This window comes from Pelecanus crispus, chromosome 3 (assembly GCF_030463565.1).
Source record: "Pelecanus crispus isolate bPelCri1 chromosome 3, bPelCri1.pri, whole genome shotgun sequence".
Classification (NCBI taxonomy): Eukaryota; Metazoa; Chordata; class Aves; order Pelecaniformes; family Pelecanidae; genus Pelecanus; species Pelecanus crispus.
This window is the reverse complement of record NC_134645.1, coordinates 67,289,711-67,308,585: the sequence shown is the minus strand read 5'-3', so window position 1 is coordinate 67,308,585 and position 18,875 is coordinate 67,289,711. Positions and strand designations below refer to the sequence as shown.

At 43.7% G+C, this 18,875-nt stretch overlaps 2 protein-coding genes across 2 annotated transcripts in view; one reads left to right on the top strand and one right to left on the bottom strand.

Annotated features, from left to right (window-relative positions):
* Nucleotides 1–18,875, bottom strand: part of MTFR2 (mitochondrial fission regulator 2) — a 486,796-nt gene that overhangs the window by 356,679 nt on the left and 111,242 nt on the right. The window lies entirely within an intron of this gene.
* Nucleotides 17,677–18,875, top strand: part of PDE7B (phosphodiesterase 7B) — an 81,871-nt gene continuing 80,672 nt past the window's right edge. The window contains exon 1 of the mRNA XM_075707389.1: nt 17,677–17,914. Within this exon, the coding sequence (XP_075563504.1) occupies nt 17,677–17,914 (238 nt within the window). The remainder of the gene's footprint in view (nt 17,915–18,875) is intronic.

Here is an 18,875-nt window from a genome sequence, read left to right as displayed (position 1 = left end):
GCTGCCCAAATGATGGGAAACCTCACAAGACCTAGGCAGTCTGCTACGCCTGTCCTCACCTACCTCTTGTCCCTGCTTCTGCTCTCTGGCAGCTCAGCCGACCCTCTGCTGGAATTGCGTTAGAGCTGGGTCCCAGCAGTCCTAATCTACCCGTTGGAACTGTAGTGGGTGTATTCATCACATCACCCCATTGACTGACCCAGGAGATTCTAGGAAGTAGCTGGCTTGGCTGCCCCAGTGTGCTGAGGCAATTAGTCATCTGGTGGGCTGTCTCCTGCTTCCAGGAAGTCAAGGACTATCACATCACAACAGGTTTTAGCTCCCGCCCCCAGGGAAACAAACACATGAAAGCTCACAAAGTTATGCCAAACAAAGTAATTCCTCTGGGTTGGGCCAGCAGCAGATCTGAACAGCCTTCTCCCTCGCATCTCCTGGCACCAGAAAATTGATATAGCTCTTCCCCTTCAATGCCTTGCTCAATCTTGTGATAGGAAGTCAGATTCCCTACCATGCTCACCCTCTCTTTCATATGCTAATGCACACTTTTGTGTTACTCATTATAAACATTCGTAAACCATCCACATAAGCCTTACAAAACTTCATCGTATACAAATCCTACAAATCCTATATGCTGCCATTAAAGATAGATTTTTGTTTGAACAGTTTCTTGGTTGCTCATTTGCTTTTTCATATTCCTAGCATGGCAACCATACATTACAATACTTTCTTCCCTAAAGGCTGCACAAATAAATGAGGCTTTGGCTTTTCTCCAGATATTTTCCCATTGTTAACAGGAATATCTGTTTTTAGTCCCTTTCCCGTTTTTCCGTAAAGGTAGCCTTATCTTCTTGATCCATCAGTAACAGTTCGTTACTGATGTGGAACTCTGGCTCTTTGAGGTAGCCTTTCCTGTAATCACCGTTTCTGTCATTAATTGTGCCCTGAAACTTGGGCTGTTTAAATGGGTTTTGATGTAATTCCTTAGACTTATATAGGGAAAAAAAAATTGTACTGGAGTTCTTTGGAGGTATTTCATTTTGTTGTCTTGCTGTTATGGCCACAAAAATGATCCGAGGGCTGGAGCACCTCTCCTACCAAGCCAGGCTGAGAGAGTTGGGGTTGTTCAGCCTGGAGAAGAGAAGGCTGCGAGGAGACCTTATGGCGGCCTTTCAGTACTTAAAGGGGGCCTACAGGAAAGACAAGGATAATCTTTTTAGCAAGACCTGTTGTGACAGGACAAGGAGTAATGGATTTAAACTAAAGAAGAATAGATTTAGACTAGACATAAGAAAGAAATTTTTTACAGTGAGGGTGGTGAAGCACTGGAACAGGTTGCCCAGAGAGGTGGTAGAGGCCTCATCCCTGGCAACGTTCAAGGTCAGGTTGGACGGGGCTCTGAGCAACCTGATCCAGTTAAAGCTGTCCCTGCTCACTCCAGGGGGGTTGGGCTAGATGACCTCTAAAGGTCCCTTCCAACCCAAAGCATTCTATGATTCTAATGTTTGTAAGCTCTTTTCCCATCATAGGCTGCATATGGAAATAGATAACCCTGGCTGAAGCTCTAGATTGGTTTTGGTGAGTGAAGTGGGGAAAAGTTTGTAAGAGACTGGTACTGAGCCAAAATATCAAGACTCATATAGATCCTAGGCTTGTTTAGTCATGTTTTATGCATAGATCCAACATATTTTCATGCATATTTTTTCCTGCATAGATCCAAAATATTAAATAAATTTACAAAAGAAATTATGGAAATTTATAATAAAAAAATCTCCTAGTTCCGAAGCCTTTGACTATATTTTCTTACTCCATTAAATTACTGTTTAAGAAGGAGTTTCATCTTGGAAAAGGAAAGAAGGCAGGAGGCAATAAGTAACAGAAAGGCATTGGAAGAAGTGGTTGAAGAGTACAAATGCGGGATGTCAGCTCTAAGCAAGGAATTTATATTGCACAATACAGAGAGTGGTAAATTCTCTTCACAGATAGCACATAGCATTGCCAGGGGAGCGGCATGCTTTCTCCTTACCTCTTTTGTACCTTTATATGTCCACCATAAGAATGTTTATATCTGAGGCTTCCTGACAGTCAGCAGAAAGACACTGGTGTTTTGAGAGCTCTTTTCAGCTCCTAGTATAGCAATGTAAATACCTCACATGAATCAAATGAGCTATTTCTGTTGGTTAACTAGAAGGGACCTAAGTACGACGAGCTCAAGAGTTTCCTCCTCTGTCAGGAGGAATAATAATAGGAGAGGGTAATAAGACAGGGTAATAAAACTTTGAGAGGGCTCACATGTATGAAGAATCAGACGTCCAAGACAATTATCGCTTGTCTGCTCAAAACCTTCTGATGCCCTTCTACTGACGAGTCATGTTTAAAAACAGCCAGTTCTGATTATAGAATAATTAAGGGAATTTTAAAACACTTGATTGCAACTGGTGTCCAATCTTTATTTTTTTAAAAATGATCACAGGTAATTCAGCCAGAGGCATAGAGAGGGAGTCGCATATTGCTTGATATTTATGGTTTTAATTCTCAATGTCCCACATGTGCATGTGTGGGAGTCAGTGCTTTGCCTTGTCTTTCTATCTCTGCACACATACCTACTCCACATACATGAGCATTAGTGGGAGTGGATGTTTTCTAGAAAACATACAGTGCTCATTGTGCAGTACTGTCCCAGTTTCAGCTGGAATGGAGTTAATTTTCTTCCTAGTAGCAGGCACAGTGCTGTGTTTTGGATTTAGTTTGAGAATAATGCTGATAACACACTGACGTTTTAGTTGTTGGTGAGTACTGCTTATGCTAGTCAAGGACTTTTCAGCTTCCCATGCTCTGCCAGGTGCACAAGAAACTGGGAAGAGGCACAGGCAAGGCATTTGATCCAAACTGACCAAAGGGCTATTCCATACCATATGACATCATGCTCAGTATATAAGCTGGGGGGGAGTTCGCCAGGGGGCAGTGATTGCTGCTCAGGAACTGGCTGGGCATCGGTCAGTGCATGGTGAGCAATTGCATTGGGCATCACTTATTGTGTATACTATTATTATTATTATTACTATTATTGCTTTCTTTTTTGGTCCTGTTAAACTGCCTTTATCTCAGCTCATGAATTTTACTTCTTTTTTTTCCGATTCTCTCCCCCATCCCACTGGGGAGAGGGGGGAGTGAGCAAACAGCTGTGTAGTGTTTAGCTGCCTACTGGGTTAAACCACAAGTGCTAAGCAAACGCAAAGTACTATATTGTGTATGTAAAAGGCATTTCATATGGTATAATAGAAAAAAATCACTAAATTGGACATGCTCTGTGAATGCACATAATATTCCATGACACTGGAGGAATTAGTCCAGCCAAGAAACATGATACCACATATTTAAAAAGGAAATTTGGCTCTTTAAGGAATGATGATACCTTTTCCTTAGCTATTATATCTTTTCCATCACAACTTAAAACCTCTGGCTATGATTTTATGATACCAACGTGCAACATATTAAAAAGATATCCTTCTTAGTCAGATGATACTTATTCATTAGTTCCTGAAAATCAATTCATTTTGGATGCTTCTAACTGGATTGTCTGGAATCAGGACACCCAAATCAGCAGTCCTCTTAGAAACCTGCCACTTCTAGGTTTTAAAATCTACTGATTCGTAATGAAAAGGGATTTAATACATTCAAATGCTTTTTAGTTTAGCACAATTGGAGGAGGTTTATGTAAATGCTTATCAAAATTTAACAACAAAATGAAACAAGTATCTTCTGTAATGTGGAAATTAGCATATGTGAAAGAAACACATGGAAATTGCTTACAGAGATTCAGAATGACAACTTTCCAACTTCTATTACTGCACATCAGTTTTGCTCAGGAACGAGACACTGTTCCTTTCAGATGGGATGGGAAGATCTTCTTCCCACCCAAGGCCACACACCGCTGGAGCAGAAAAATCACACACAGGAATTTCTGCCTCCCTGTCTTATTGCTTCACAGCTCTTCATAGAGTTTAGCTCGTGTTGAAAAGCATTTAAGTGCTAGCTCCTCTCAGAGATGCACACGCCTTCTCTTATGGTGCAGAGCAAACTGGCTTGCCTCAACATCAACAGTACTTTTTCGGTATTTAGGTGGGAAGGCAAGGATCTGTTGCAGCTGATTTCAGTGCTGCAGCACGCAGTGCCAGCAATAGGCCAGGCAGGGCAATTTCTGAGCACGTCTCACTTCCAGAGCACCTCAGCCTCCAGCTGGGCCCACGGCTTTGCCCAACACGGGCCAGTCTGTAAGTGTGGGCTGTGGCTGCCAGCTGTAACCATTCAGTTGATCCATCAGTTTCAGCAGGGCTAAAATAAAAGATGAATTAGGTAAGCACTCTTCCCTGTGTTAAATTAGGGGAAATGACTTGTCCCAAACTATATAGGGGATAAAGTAACTGAGGCCTTTGTTACTCATGGCTATGAAAGATGATTCTTAGAACTGGTCCTTATCCCACTTTTCTGACTGGAATTGATCCTTATCCCACTTTTCTGACCAAAATATTTCTTTGGCCACAACACTATTTTAAATTTTCCCTCATAATATATTCAAGCTACATAGGTACAAATAGCGTTCATATCCAACCCTTTTCAGTAGTGTTCACACTTCAGCCATGGGTGAACAGTTGAGCTTATAGCTGTTACCATAGTCTGCAACTGTCCCCTCACCTAATAGCCCAGATGTTGTTAGCAAGACAACACAAATAATAAAAAGAAAAAAAGCATGTTCAAATGTGGGTGGACAAAAAAATATCTTTTAAATACTTCTTCAGAATAAAAGCAACTACAGATGCAAGACACTTTTTGTCAATAATAAGTGGGCTGGACAATAAGGTAGCTGGACATATCTAACACCTCTTGAACATTGCAGCTGCTGAGGACTTCAGGGGTGGTTGCAAATACTCCGTCCCTGCCCACACCTGGTCCAGGGAAGGCTGCTCACACGTCCTGCACACCCAGATGCTCAGGCCTGGAGGTTAGCTGGGGATACAGCACTTTGCAAGGTCATTCAGGGCTGCCAGTGCTACCCGGCATGACTCATAGGCATTGCAAAGTGATGTACTCCTACTCGACTCCCTGAAAAACACACCACCATTTCTGAACCTGGCTAACAGTGTTACATTTCAACATGTATTTGTTATTTCTACTGTCTTGCCAATTGCACTTGAACCCTGAGGGTGACCAGATAGCTGTAAATCTTGATAGTCCAGAATAACTATGTTTGAGACAGATCCTTAAAAATACATGTAAGTATCTAAGAAGAGGTATAAGGCCTCTGTTACTAAAGGCTCATTATTCCTAACATTTATGTTCGCTTTATTCCTTTGAAGAAAGGTAACACTATTCCCATATTAGCCATAAGAAAAGTTACAGCTATACAATGTGGTAGGTATAAGACACTACAAACCACATAGTCTGGTTTTCTAATCAACCAACATTATCCAGTGCAGCATGGTGCTTTTGCAGCTTACATCGCTGGACTTCTTCCCAGAGAAATCAGGGGCAAGAGAGAAAGGAGAAGTAGGCTCCAGATCTCATCCCAGCCCTGAGTTGTCTCACATTGCCAGCCCTGGAACCAAGAGGAACTCCTGAGTTTAGGCAGCTTAGATATAGCCAAAGTGATTAAAACTAATTTCTTAGTATCGCACAGGCAATGTGATAGACCAGGGAGCTGAATTCATATCTGCTCAGAAAAGAAGTACATTACTTTTTAAGAGTATGCGTAATGTGTGACAGATCTTTTGGATGCTCTTGAGCTGACATCTGTAGAGACATAAGACCATTACAAAAGCTCATTTTCACTTATTTTCCCATACGGACTGTATAAAGGAGAGGGGAAGGGAGAGAATACCATTAATACAGTGAAAATCCATAAATAAGAATAGATATTGTGAAAACTGCTGAAAGCAAGATTGTTTTCGTTATTCTCTTAACTTATGAATATTCATACAGCCACTACCATTCCTGTTTTCTCAAGCCTCAGAGTCTGGATTTGCAAAATCCGTACTTTTCAAGCAATACTGCTGATATGTTTAAGTAGCTAACAGGCAAACCTCAAAAGCTTTTGTGAGTCCACTTTATTAGAAAAAAAAATTAAAATCCTGAATGTTTGTTTCAATTTATCTTAGTATCTTGGAATTCAGACAGAAAACCAAAGATCAGAATTTTCTCATGAGATTCTCCTCCCTGGAAACAACTGAAGGGTAGCACTTTCCGCACTGTTCTCATCCTTCCACTTCTGATCACAGCAGAAACGGAGGCACACAGCTGACTCCAATATTTATTTATTTAGAAAGCAATGGAACATTTTGAACCTCAAAAAAAAAAGAAGACAAGTTTGGTTGTTTGGATTTCTGCCAAAGATGTGATGAATTCTACTAAACAATTGTTAGACAGCAATTGTTATAATTTAGGGTGCTTGGTCTGTGCCAAATGCTATTCCACTGTGTGTTATTGTAATTTAGGGTGCAAGTAGCCTACCCAAATATCAGCACAAAACTTGGCTGGTTAAATTATCTAGCTCTTTTCCCATGGCTCCTCTTTGAGTGGAAGGGAAGACACAGGCTCCGTGATACAGTGATTCAGAGTAGAAGGCTAATTTGGGTACTTTGAATTGTACCCTTGGTGACTGTCTCATTCTCTATCTCTATTTAAGTTAGTGGCCAAGTTGGGTATGTAAAGTCAGCGTTGTAAAAGTCTCCCTGTTTCTTACACTGACCTTTGAATGATAATTAGGACCTGTCTGTATCACATCTAGTGAAACAAGACTCTGAGCACACAGACATCTGTTAAAAAATTGATCTAATCCAAACTGATTTGTACTCTGACATGCACACTGGAGTATATTGGCATTTAATAATAAAGAAAAAAAAACAATTAGGAAAGTTATTTTTAGCTTTATGCTGCAGGGAAATGACAAAAATAACCTAAAGTTGATGTACATGTTAAATAAAACTTCTATTTGCCTTTAAGATTCAAATATATAATCTACGAAGTTAGTATGTTTCATCTTATCTAGACCAATTATTGCCTGCTTAATAAATGTCTGCTCCTTTCATTATCTTTTTTATAAAATAAAAATAATTAACTGTAGTAAATAGCTACCAATCACTGAATGTATATCGTTCTCTTTCACCATTCATTCCCTCCTGTTTCTCTCTCCATTGTTTGACACTGCTTCAACAGGGAAATTTCTGCCAGTTCCTCTTACCCCAGTACACCATGTCCCATTGGTCCCAGCTACAGGAAAAGGCATTAATTGCAGAGTTCCTAAGGCTGGTTTTTTACCACTGTTGGTTCAAAGATATTTCAGAGTGCTACAGAGATGCTATCAGGTCTCCCTATTTCTTCTGTGCCACACACAAGACAACGGCAAGCCATTGAGCTCTTGACTCAAATGCATCCTCATTCTTGCACTCACATTGTCCAGTGTTTGCTCTTGCTTCCACACATTTTCAGATAGAAAATGTTCAGTAAGATAGCTACAGCAAGCTGAAATTTTTTCAGTGGAGTAATTTTGCCTCACAAAAAAAAGGCAGTATTATGATTTTTGTCTGAAAAAAATTACATTCATTAACATTTTTTCAATGAGGGAAAGTTGCTTCTCATTTGTCATTTTGTTAAGAAAACAGCCAGCATTACAGTCTGACCTTTTCTGGTAATTTTCCTTCGCTATTGTTTTGTTAATTTATTTAGACTTTAATATTCTAACATGTTTATTCAAACGTTATTCAAATACCAGGTTAAATGTTATTCAAATATCAGGTTATAGGATCTGTTATTGTAATGCAATGTTTTGAAGTTATCTCAACAGAATACTTGCAGGAAAAAAATATTTTCTCAGAAGTAATTTACTGCAAATTTTTAAATTCTGCCTGATGGACATTTGGTTTTAACTTCTAATTTCCAATAAAAACGAAGTCTGACATTTTCATTAAAAAAATTCTGCTTTCCAACTTGCTACTGATAACATTATTTTTATTATGTTAGCAATTGTACTCTGACCTACAGAACCACATTTTTTAGAAGAAAATAGTAAGGAACCAGCAGGCAGTCCTAGATGAGCATGCAGTCCTGTTCATGCTGTGACTAGAAAAGGAAGTTTATGTTCATGCAAAAATGAGACTTAAATAAGTATTTTCTGTTGGACTTATAGAAGCACATGTGATAGCATAGTTGGAAACCTGAGGTTTAGCCGTTAAAAAAACAACTGATGTAGATGGCAAATGTCAGCAAAGGAGATGCAGTTCATTTTCCAATTCATTGGCATAGGAAACTAGTGGTTTAATAGGGTGATAGGACAACTGATGTTTGATTTTTTTTCCACACAGTCACACAATCTGGTAAAAGTTACATCACTTCCTTGCACACTAGCCCCGCTAAATTGTTTCCTGTGCCAATGTTCCAGCTGAAGTTGGAAATACTGGAGGGTTTCTTTCCCTTTCTGAAATGCCAAAATTAATGGTGGCCGAAACCAGTTTCATCTGGTATTACTTGAACATTGATACTATACTTTAAAAATAACAGCAAAAACTATGTAATGGGTTTCATTGAAGTGCATAAGAAGCTCCTGACAAAAATAACAGAAATAATTTTACTTATTTAGTATATGCATAATATTCCATTGAAAACAAGCCAGCATTCGCAAGAAGATGGACTAGACCATTATTTAGACTTTTTTTTTTTTTTTTAAACTCTGATTTTAGGACACAGCAACAAACACTTTGTAACATCTCCACTTTTCAAAGCACTCAAGGTCATGAACAGAGCTCTATGGCAAGTGAATACAGAATTAGGGAACACAGTTGTCCCTGGCAGTTCAGTGCTCCCTTGAGCACCGAGATTTTCTTTCCTTGGCTAACAGAGACACGCAGCAATCTCCCTCAGTCGGCTTCTCTGAGCGTGGTCGGTACTTTGCAGACTTCAAAGAAAGGATGACACTTTGCCGAGCCCGTGTTTATAGAGGGAAGACAGTGCCTGTCATTCTAAGGATCAGAGCTTGGTTTCTGAATTAAGCATCTTCAGACTGCAACTGCGGGTGGCAGAAAATGTTTGTGGGAGCAATCACTCTTACGTTTGTTTAGTTCTCTCATCCCACCCAAAGGTGGCTGAAAAGGGGCGGGGGGCAGGGTGTTGTTGATGTTTCTAGGGGAATTCTGTCAGCAGAAGGCAAGCTACAGAGAGTAAACCCAAATGTCTTAAAATTGTGAGATTAAGTAACCGGTGATGTCTTGTAATTGACTTGGCATATGATATTGCAGACCTCAGAAAAACAGATCAAGCACAGGCAAATATAGTCCCTGGGCTGGCAAGTATTGAACAGATATTGAAAGGGAGACAGAAATTTTGTCCTGACTATCCCACCTGAAAACTTCCAAAATCACATTGCTACTGATGGAAAGAGATGTTTATGGATGTCAATACCACGACCAAAGCTCACATTTCAATGTGTGGCTAAGGTCTGGAAAAAAATCTATATACAGTACAGTATTTGCATGACCATCTTATCAAAACAACCTGAATGCTTTCCTCTTTTACTAAGCTTTTGATCAATTAGGGATTTTTTTAAAAATAATCTTACAAGTACTGTGCATCTGAATGAATACTGCTACTGTAAGAGCTGTGCAGATCCCTGCAAAATGATGTGTGATTGCCTGGATTGAAAAAAAAAAAAAAAATCATAACAGATATCTTAGGAAACATTGGAAAACATTTATGGTTTTACATATGGCCAGGATATCTTGGAAAGCGTACTGCAGCTGGAACTCCATTACTGAGAGCAGCCTGCCCAAATAAGTCTGAGAGAAACGACTTTTCCAGAAAGCCTCCCTTCCATCTGCAGATCTAGTGGATGCCTTTAACCAGTTATAGATAGCTTCTCCTCCTAGGCTATCTACTCAGAGCTTTTTTCTTTCTGCAGCATTATCATCAAGACTTTCAAGTGGAAGCTGTAGTGAAGAAAAAGAACCAGCATGTGTTTGTATGATTATCAATGGGTCTTGATAGCATGGTAATAAAATGCAAGCACAGGGGTGACAGCAGAGCTCCAAAGTTGCTGACACTGGTGGAGCTACATTTACACAAATGCATTTGTAAGAAATGCAGAGAGCTTGATTACAGTAAATATGGCCTGATTTTGCAGTCATGAGAAACTAGGTCAAAGGGAGCTTAGTTTATCACTAGGATGTTTGTGCATCATTGTTAGACCTTTCCCACAGCTTCCCAGCTGTATCTCCTGTCCATCCCCGCAGCAAACTGCACTCGCTCCTGTCATGCAAGATGCAAAGAGGGAAATGAAGCCGTAGCACTTCTGTGAGAGGGCAGATAACCTCAGCTTTGGAGTATGCACATCACTGGAAAGCTGATGTGCAGACAGAATAAAGACAAAGTGTGATTACAGGATAAGCATAAATGTAGAAATGGTACTCGAGTACCATAGGTATTTCATCCAAAATACGCATCTGTATTTGTTCCACTCTAATTTAGTGGTGTAGGTATTCAACCTGACCGAAGTATCAAGCTTATTTAGTCACCACTGGTAACAATGAGAATGTACATGGCATCAGGCAAAATCCAATTCAGTTGTATTACCTTACGCTCGCATTGCAAACAGGAGTATATTTGGGAGAGGTCTGTACAAGGCCTGTCGCCAAGCTATGCCATCCTAATGTTCATTATATGGTCTAAATGGGATTATGCACAGAGATAAATTCACCATTAATTAGTAAAGTCACTAAACAAAAACTGAAGAATAACAAGGAATAGATACTCTGCAATACTAATATGTATAAACTAACAAGTTTAAAAAGTTAAGAAATATGTATTAATTTTACTTTAAATAGTGCTTATTTTCCTAGTCAAATATTATTTCCTCTCCATTTTGAAAGCTAAAAGGAAAAATTAAGTTATCAGATTTTGTGATACCTGATTTACAAGTGAAGGATATATTTGACATTATATATATATGTCCCATTTATTCTTACTGTACTATGCTTTCTTTGACAAAAATTTAAACTAGATATCATTTAATGCAGATTTTTCAGCTACTCACTTTATTTTTATAATTTCAAAAGACAGGGAAAGATAAAATCATAGTTGCAAGTCTTTTCCATATACCATAAGGGGCAAGGATACCATAGTCTATAGAGCCACTAATGCCATCTCATTAAAATTACAAGTAAAAGAAGAAACATACCAAAAGTGGTGAATCTCTCATCTTTCAAACTGCTGCCATAATTTTAACATCCTTATGTCCCAACTGAATATGTGTGCACATGCTCGGCTTTAAAGATGGCAGTAATCCTTTTGAACTCATTGACACTATCCAGTTACTTAATATTACTTATTTATTTAAGGGGTATGCATGTCTCATCTGGTTAGTCCCTTTTTCTACTCAGTCTTTTTTTACCTATTCACAAAAAGGTATCCCGCCGGATGCTCCAGTTATTCTTGTCATAGGGTTATTACATAAAGGTGATGACTAGCATTTCCACTGTCTTGTACAATAGGTTATTGTTTTCTGCCTACCTGATTTCTACCTACATTTTCAATTAGATGCAGTGTTCTTAACCTCCCACTCCATTACCCTAGTTCATTATTAAGCATCCGTTGCAAAACCGTTGCAATGATCACTGCGTAACAGCTGCCTTTTGGGATGGCAATGAATTTTTCTTAAATCTCTTGACTTTACCTTGTCTCAGGTAAATCTCACTTGCATGTAAGAATTGAGGGAGGATATAAAATAATGGAGTCTGTCAGATACATTGTGCAACACAGTTCAATATAGTGCCGGCAATTCCCTTCTTACTTCTCCTTCAGCTTATTATTATTATTTTCTTATTACTGTTTATTAAGGTGAGATGACTCTATTATCTGTTATCTGTTATTTCATTTAAAGCCACATAGAATGTCACTGCGTACTCTGGGAGATTTTAAGCATCAGACTCAGTATGCTGAACTGTTAATTTTCCAAAGCAGGCAATGGAAAAATTACACAACCTCACTGTTTCCAATTAGCTATGGACTTCTGTTTATTCCTTTACCACAAGCATTTTTGCTTAGTTAGTAGTGCAAATTGTTAATCATAAAAATGTGCTATCTCACATATGCTAAGAATGAAAAAAGAATTGGCTCCTTGCCCTACAGAACTCAAGCTACGGAACTCAATCCTCACTCCTCCATTTCCAGAACCTTTTTCCAAGGAGTCTGACTGACTGACGACAGCAACCAAAAGATTACCGTGAACCCATAGAACACCACTGCCTGTCTTCAACATTTCCCAGTAGGTGAGGCTCTCAAGGAGTGACGCTGTGTGCAGCTCAGGCAATAACAAATAGTGCATCCTACCATTCCCTTAGAAATTCATTTCACTACTCTTGACAGTGAGATGGTAGCGGATAAAGAAATCTCCTACTATGTACCTTGAGTATGCATGAAAAAAAATGTTAGTAAATTGTTGAGAATTCATAGTAAAAATATTAAAATAATGTCAGGGTTGGGAAAAAAGTTCTGAGATAGAGTTTCTAGAATTTAGCATGTCCAATCTAGAGCAAAGACACAGTAACTGTCCCCAAATAAATAAAAAATTATTCATATTTAATAAAGTAATGGCAATGATAGAGATAACGAAGAATAATTTTTCTTATTAGTAAGAATAAAATTAAAAGTAATAGACATCTGGAATGAGACAAATGTGGGGCAAAGAATAAGAAAATTATACTAAGATTTTTAAAGCAATGAAAGAAACCTTCCAGGAGGTCATTAGAAAAATTATTGCAAGCTCCGCAGAACTCTGCCTGCTTGTGTTTCTTCTGTCATATTCTCCAAGCCTCTTAGGCACTCTGTTCCCTTGTCCCTTCTAAAAGTTACTCACTCACATTCTTGTTTTCTGTATTGCTCCTTTTGGGCTGCCCTGCAAATGTGCAGTACCTTTTTTTTTTTACTTTATGTGTAAGGACTGTGCCCCAGCATTCGTAATCTTCTCTTTTATCTTAAACTCACACCACACCCCTGAAGCCTTCTAAAACTTAATCCCAGCGATGGTGTCATCACTTGGTTCTGACCCTAGGCAATGGTTTAGCCTATTGTCTCTGCATGACTCTGCGGCCCCTAGGACAGAGGCACAGGCATACTTTTCGTAAGTGACTACTGATCTAAGACCATTCCGCTAATAAGTGCCGTCTGAAGACACGTGCTTTACACTTTCTAAAAATCAGTATCCGACAGTCTTTGGAACTGGTGCCTACTTTTGGACTACTTAATGTTTGCTAATCACTTTAAAAAATTGGTAGTCTTTTTCTAATTATTTTGGGGTTTAATAATGTACTGTATAAACAGACAATATCAAATCTTTTCAGGTGTCTGGGAATGTGCTCTCAGTAAGTTGTGACACAATGCAGTGGTGTGGGTTAGCTGAAAGAATAGACAAAGTTTCCAATAGCAGTGAATCTGCCACTCTACTGATTTATGAGCCATTTTTTTCAAACATTGGCTATCAGATAGAAGTGAGGGGAATAATAGAATATAACTTCTGCTTTACAACGCTCTGTTAATACAGAAAGGCAAAGACGCCTGTACTCTAAGGAAGCTGTCAGCAACGTTGCAGGCTGGAGGTCCCAGTATCACTTACAGTACTGGCAAGCAGGAGGTCATTGCTGGGGAATGAAGCTTGGGGAGGGAAGCAAAAGGAAAAGGCTGGGGGGGAGTGGAGGGGGAGAATCAAGGATCTTTCTTCACCATTCTTTTTTTACAGCTTTTGTGTGTCTGGACTGATTTGTTGTGGGAGAGCTGCTGGAGACAGTATATTTGGCACAGGACAGGGTAGCTCAAAGCCAAAAGGATGGTGCTATTGCCAGTTTAAACCATGGCTTTTCTTTTTTTTTTTCCCTCTCTTTCCTCCTCCCTCCTTTTTCTTTGAAGGAAGGAAAGGAAAAAAGGGGAAGAAAGGGACTTGCAATGAAAACCAGAGCAGTGGGTTAACGACGGCCCTGCAGGCTTCAGTAGACTGGAAAGACACACGAGGTACTTCCTCTACCATCTGGCATGCAATTCTGCTGCTGCTGCTCTTAGTACATAACTTTGGAGTGAATAAGCAAACAAGTAAAACTTTTTAAGAGACACCAATTATGAAACACCAGCTATTAATCTGTCAGCTTACTCCCTTCCCTTTTCTCCCACCGCAGTATTCTTTCCGCACGTCTTTTCCAGTTCTCATGTCTACCTGTGAAAAGACACACTGCCTTGTCAGCTTTTCAGATCTGACTCCGTTCCCTTTTTCATTGGCATTGCTTCCCAGGAAGAACGAGGGCCAGAGCTAATACATTTATATTTCTCTTGCAATCACTTAAGCTTCTTTGACCCGGAGTTGGAGAGAAATGCAGTTAGTAGCAATAAAGCCATCCATCTCTGTTGAAAGATTTCCTTCAAGTCTGGCTGGAAGTGAGAATGCAAAAGGGAAGCTTTAGGTGAACCGAGCTTGCTCAAGGACTGTTTAAAATGCAGTCACAAATGGCTGGGTACATTGCTGTGTAGGAGTATGTTATATTTTAATTCTGATGACTTTTCTCAAGTGCAATGAAAAGCGTTATGTTGAGGTCACATCTTCAAGTCGGGTAAATCATCACAGCACAACTGAAGTCAGAGAAACAGAGAGCTTGCAAAGTCTGAGCATTTTGTCTCTTAAAAGTCTCTGAGAGTGATCCTACAGCTGGTTTTTGATGCTGAAAACCTCATAATCAAATATATGTCTTCCAGGCTTTCCTGTGAGCAGCTCTTACCTGGCTCCATTCTTACAATAAAAAAAGACAAAAGAGAAATCCATCAGTAATAGCAAAATCTTGGATGAATTAGGCATAAGCAATCACTGAATTGTAGTACAACTGTGAAGCACAAGTTTAGTAAGAATAAGATGTATTAATTTACAGACATACCCATTAATGCCAGGCAACATTTTCTACACAATTTATTTTTTTCATTCACGACTGCTGATACTTAAACTGACCAGAAAGCAGGAAAGAAAAAAGAAACTCCAGGCTCTCTAGAGCAGTTGCTTTCATCCAACAGTAATTTTCTCAGAAAAAAATACATACCGTCTGTTAGGTTTATTACATAGCTTCTTGAAACGCTAAAACTATAACAACAGCAGATCACAGTTTCAGTTTGTTTTTTGACTGGCCTTCTGCTTTGCACCTGTAGAACTGTAAGTGAAAACAAGTACAACAATTAATGCTTCGATTCTGACTGCCTGATCCTATCCACAAGGCAGGTACATATCCAAGTGACCCAACTACAGCTGGCACAAAACTTTTCACAGTTTTAAGGATACAAACAGGTAGTGTAGATTTTGAAAACTCAGACGATTGCTTTGCTGCTGTCAAGAGGTTTGGTGGCTCAGTTCTGTTACGCACTTAAAATATTCAGATACTCATCTAAATATTGGGCTGGGCATCTGTGAATATATTCGCTTCCAAGATAGCTGGTACTTTTTGCATCCGGTGAAGCTGGAAGTGCCACAAGGATAGCCTTCTTTCACACCACTGGCACTTCTGCTCTTTGCCCTAGCGGGGAGCAGGAAGTGCAGAGGTAAACAAAGAGGAAAAGCAACAACTGAAAAAAAAAAAAGGTTACCGCAACTCCTTGTAGCTCAAAACCAAAATTAAGTAGTTGGGGTGCAAGGTTTAACTCGACCAGTAGGCAAGTCTTCGTCTCCTAAGTCTTTTGGACTTCAGTTGCCTAGTTTATCCCTCTCTAACAGGAACAACGTTGCTTTAAAAAGTAATTGCCAAACGCGCACTAGTATGAAAAACCTTACATATCGCAAGAAGCCAGATGAACTTAAAACCAATGAAATTTGCCTTTTCACAAAATTATAACCATACCTTGTATGAATGTGTTAATGCTTGTGGCACTGTACTGCACATCATCTCTTTGTTTTCTTTGTTCTTAACCCCTTTGTTCCAAAAGTCAGGATATCCTGATGCTAAGGACTCTGCAAAATAACAGTACAACAACAATAGTATCATACTTCGGAAGCACTTCACGTTTTTCAAGACAGAGTCACCTAAAAGTGTAGTATGCTGATAGTATGGCACCACAGCCTGCAGTCAAATACAGCCAGTTTTTGACAAGCGTTAGAGTCATCATTTTGAGGTGGGAACATGAAGATAAGCGTGGCAGAGGATCCTGGCACAGGGGAAACAGCACGCTGCCCCTGCTGATGTTGGCATGAGGAGGAAAGGCTTCTGCACCCTGTTTTCTACATGGAAGGGTGTTTGTTAACTTTCAGCCCATTCTCCTGGCTCCTCGTCCTCTGTGAGGGAAGATCCTGCTCGTTTGCCGGTTTTATTTTTCCATTTGGAGGAAAGGCAGAACACTGAACGTCATCCCAATGTGACACATGCCCACCCTCCACCCCTCTGCTGCACGCTGCGTGCGCTAAGGGCTAAAGGAGAGACCGGCACCAACAGCCGGCTGAAAGGGCTGTGTTGTGTGAAGGCAAAATAAAAGTTCCGAAAAGCGCAAGGCCCCTGCGGGTGAGGGGTGCCGGGGGAGGGCCGGGCGCTGCTGGGGGAAGCGGCCGCCGGGCCCCGAGCGCTGCCGGCCACCGCAGCTCCGCATGAGGCACGGCGCTCGCCCGGGCGGCTTCGCCTGGCGGTTTTTTTTAACAGATTAGCGATGAATAATTGTCTTCTCGTCGGAGACTGTGAGTGACCGCTGCCACCGGGCAGTGTCCTAACGTGAACCCGCTCAGGTGGAGCTCTGCAGCCGAAGCCGTGAGGACGCGGGGCAGGACCCCGCGCCCTCCCCCAGCCCGTAATTTCAGCGACTCGTTCCTCCTTCGCTGCCCGCCTCCATGCTCGCTCTGGGGACTTTCCCTCGGGTTGGCGTCCGACAGCGGAGCAAGGCGGGGGCACCGCAGCGGACTGGTGCCCCGCTCCCGGGCCTCGCAGCGAGCGGCGGGACGGGAGTCACCGCCTCCCCTCCCGGCCGAAGGGCGGCCGAGGTCACCGCGGGCTTTGACTGAGAGGCCAAAGCCCCCACCGGCTCCGCAGCCAGCCCCGGGAGGGCGAGGAGGAAGGCGGCGGGGGGGGGGGGGGGTGGGGGTGGGTTAGGGGCTGCCCCATGGCATCACGGCGCGGGTGAAGTCAAACCGCCTCCTCCCTGCCCTCCTCCTTGGCGCACGGAGGGGCGTGAGGGGTGGCTCTGCCCGCCCAGCCCCGCTGCCCCCGACTGCGGCTGCCGGGCTGCGCCAGCCCCCGCGCTGCGCCGCCGCCGGCAGCAGCGGCCGCGAGCCCCCGCCCCCGCCCCCGGGGCTCGGCGCTGGGCTGCGCCGCGCCGGCATGAGCGGCGGCTCCGCGCCGGCCCGCCTGCCGCTGCGCCCCGGCTGCCGGCGCCTGGCGGCGGGCTGAGGGCGCGCAGAGGGCGGGCGGGCGGCGAGCGCGGCGTTGGAGCCCGGCGCTCCTTCCTTGCGGGGCCGGGGCCGGGGCCGGGGCCGGGGCCGGGCGGGGCGGGGCGGGGCGGGCGGCGGCGGGGCGCGCCCCCTGCGCGGGGCAGCGGCGGTGGGCGGCCGGGCGCCCCCGCCCCGCTCTGGATGCCCATCGCGGCTGCTCGGGCCGGGGGGTGGCTGCGGCTCCCCGGCGCGGGGCGCGGGCCAGGATGCCGGTGCTGGAGCGCTTCTTCCCCGCGGCAGAGCCGGGCAGGCGGAGGAGGACGGGGGAAGAGGCGATGCCCTTTCCCATGGGCAGCCTGCCCGGTTATCAGCAGGGGACCCTGGCCTGGGACTTGCCCGAGATGATCAAGATGGTAAAGCTCGTTTGGAAATCCAAGGGGGAGCTCCGCGGGGCGAAGCACCGAGGGGTTCTGGAGAGCGAGGATGCCCTGGGCGGTTCGGCAGGTAGGTCTCCCCTGCCCCGCTGCTCGGGGGAGCCGGGGGGCAAAGGCGGCTGGGGCCGGGGGTGGCGAGGAGCCGCGGCCGGAGCCGGCTCGCCCCGTGGTGCGGCGGGGGCCCGGGGCTGCTGCCGCCGGAGCGGGGCGGGTTGGAAGGCGCGGGGCCGGGGAGCGCTGCCCGGCGGGTTTCAAAACGTGCTTTCGGCAGCTCTCGCCCCCGGCCCCCGCGGACACGCACACAGGCGCACCGCGGAGTTTGCGCGGGCTCTGGAAGCCAGGTCCGTTTGCTGATGGCGCTCTGCCGTGCCACCCGGTGCCTGCTTTTATAAGCGGGCTGATAAAAGCTCAGCTAAAAACTGGAGCAAGTAGCCCCGCGGCTGACCTCAGCCAGGGCAGCTGGGCTCGGTGCCGGCGCGGGGGAGCCTCTCCCCGGCCCGCACGGAGCTCCGCAGCGGCGGCCCCGCGGTCAGGGTGGGGGGGGGGGGCGGCCATACGGGGCCGGAGCGGCGGCCCGGGGCCGGCGGGCAGCTCGGCCGCTGCAGGAGCGGGGGTGGCTGCGCCGGCCCCCCCCCCCCCCGCCCAGCGCCGAGGGCTTCCCCGGTTGCTTCCGCTGTGGCTTTCTAAGCGCTTGGCCTCTCCTCCTGCGCCGCCAAACTTCACCCTCATCTCTGAGTGCGCTTGGCTCCTTTCACATGATCTTCCCGTGCTTCCCGTCTGCAAAGCGGCGCGACACCCTTAGGACTTGTGTGCTGTTAGCTACCGGTATTAAAAACTTGAGACCCGTTCTTGGAGTAACGCTACCCCATCCCACTACTTTCTCTCTGAACGTGGTACATTACTGGCTAAAGGGCACGTGCTTTTTTACTAACTGTATAAATCTCGCATGTCCTCGCTAACGGTCACGGAGCCATATGGCACCGTATCACATGCTTTACTGAAGTCCAGGTTGGACTTCTTGCATTTTCATT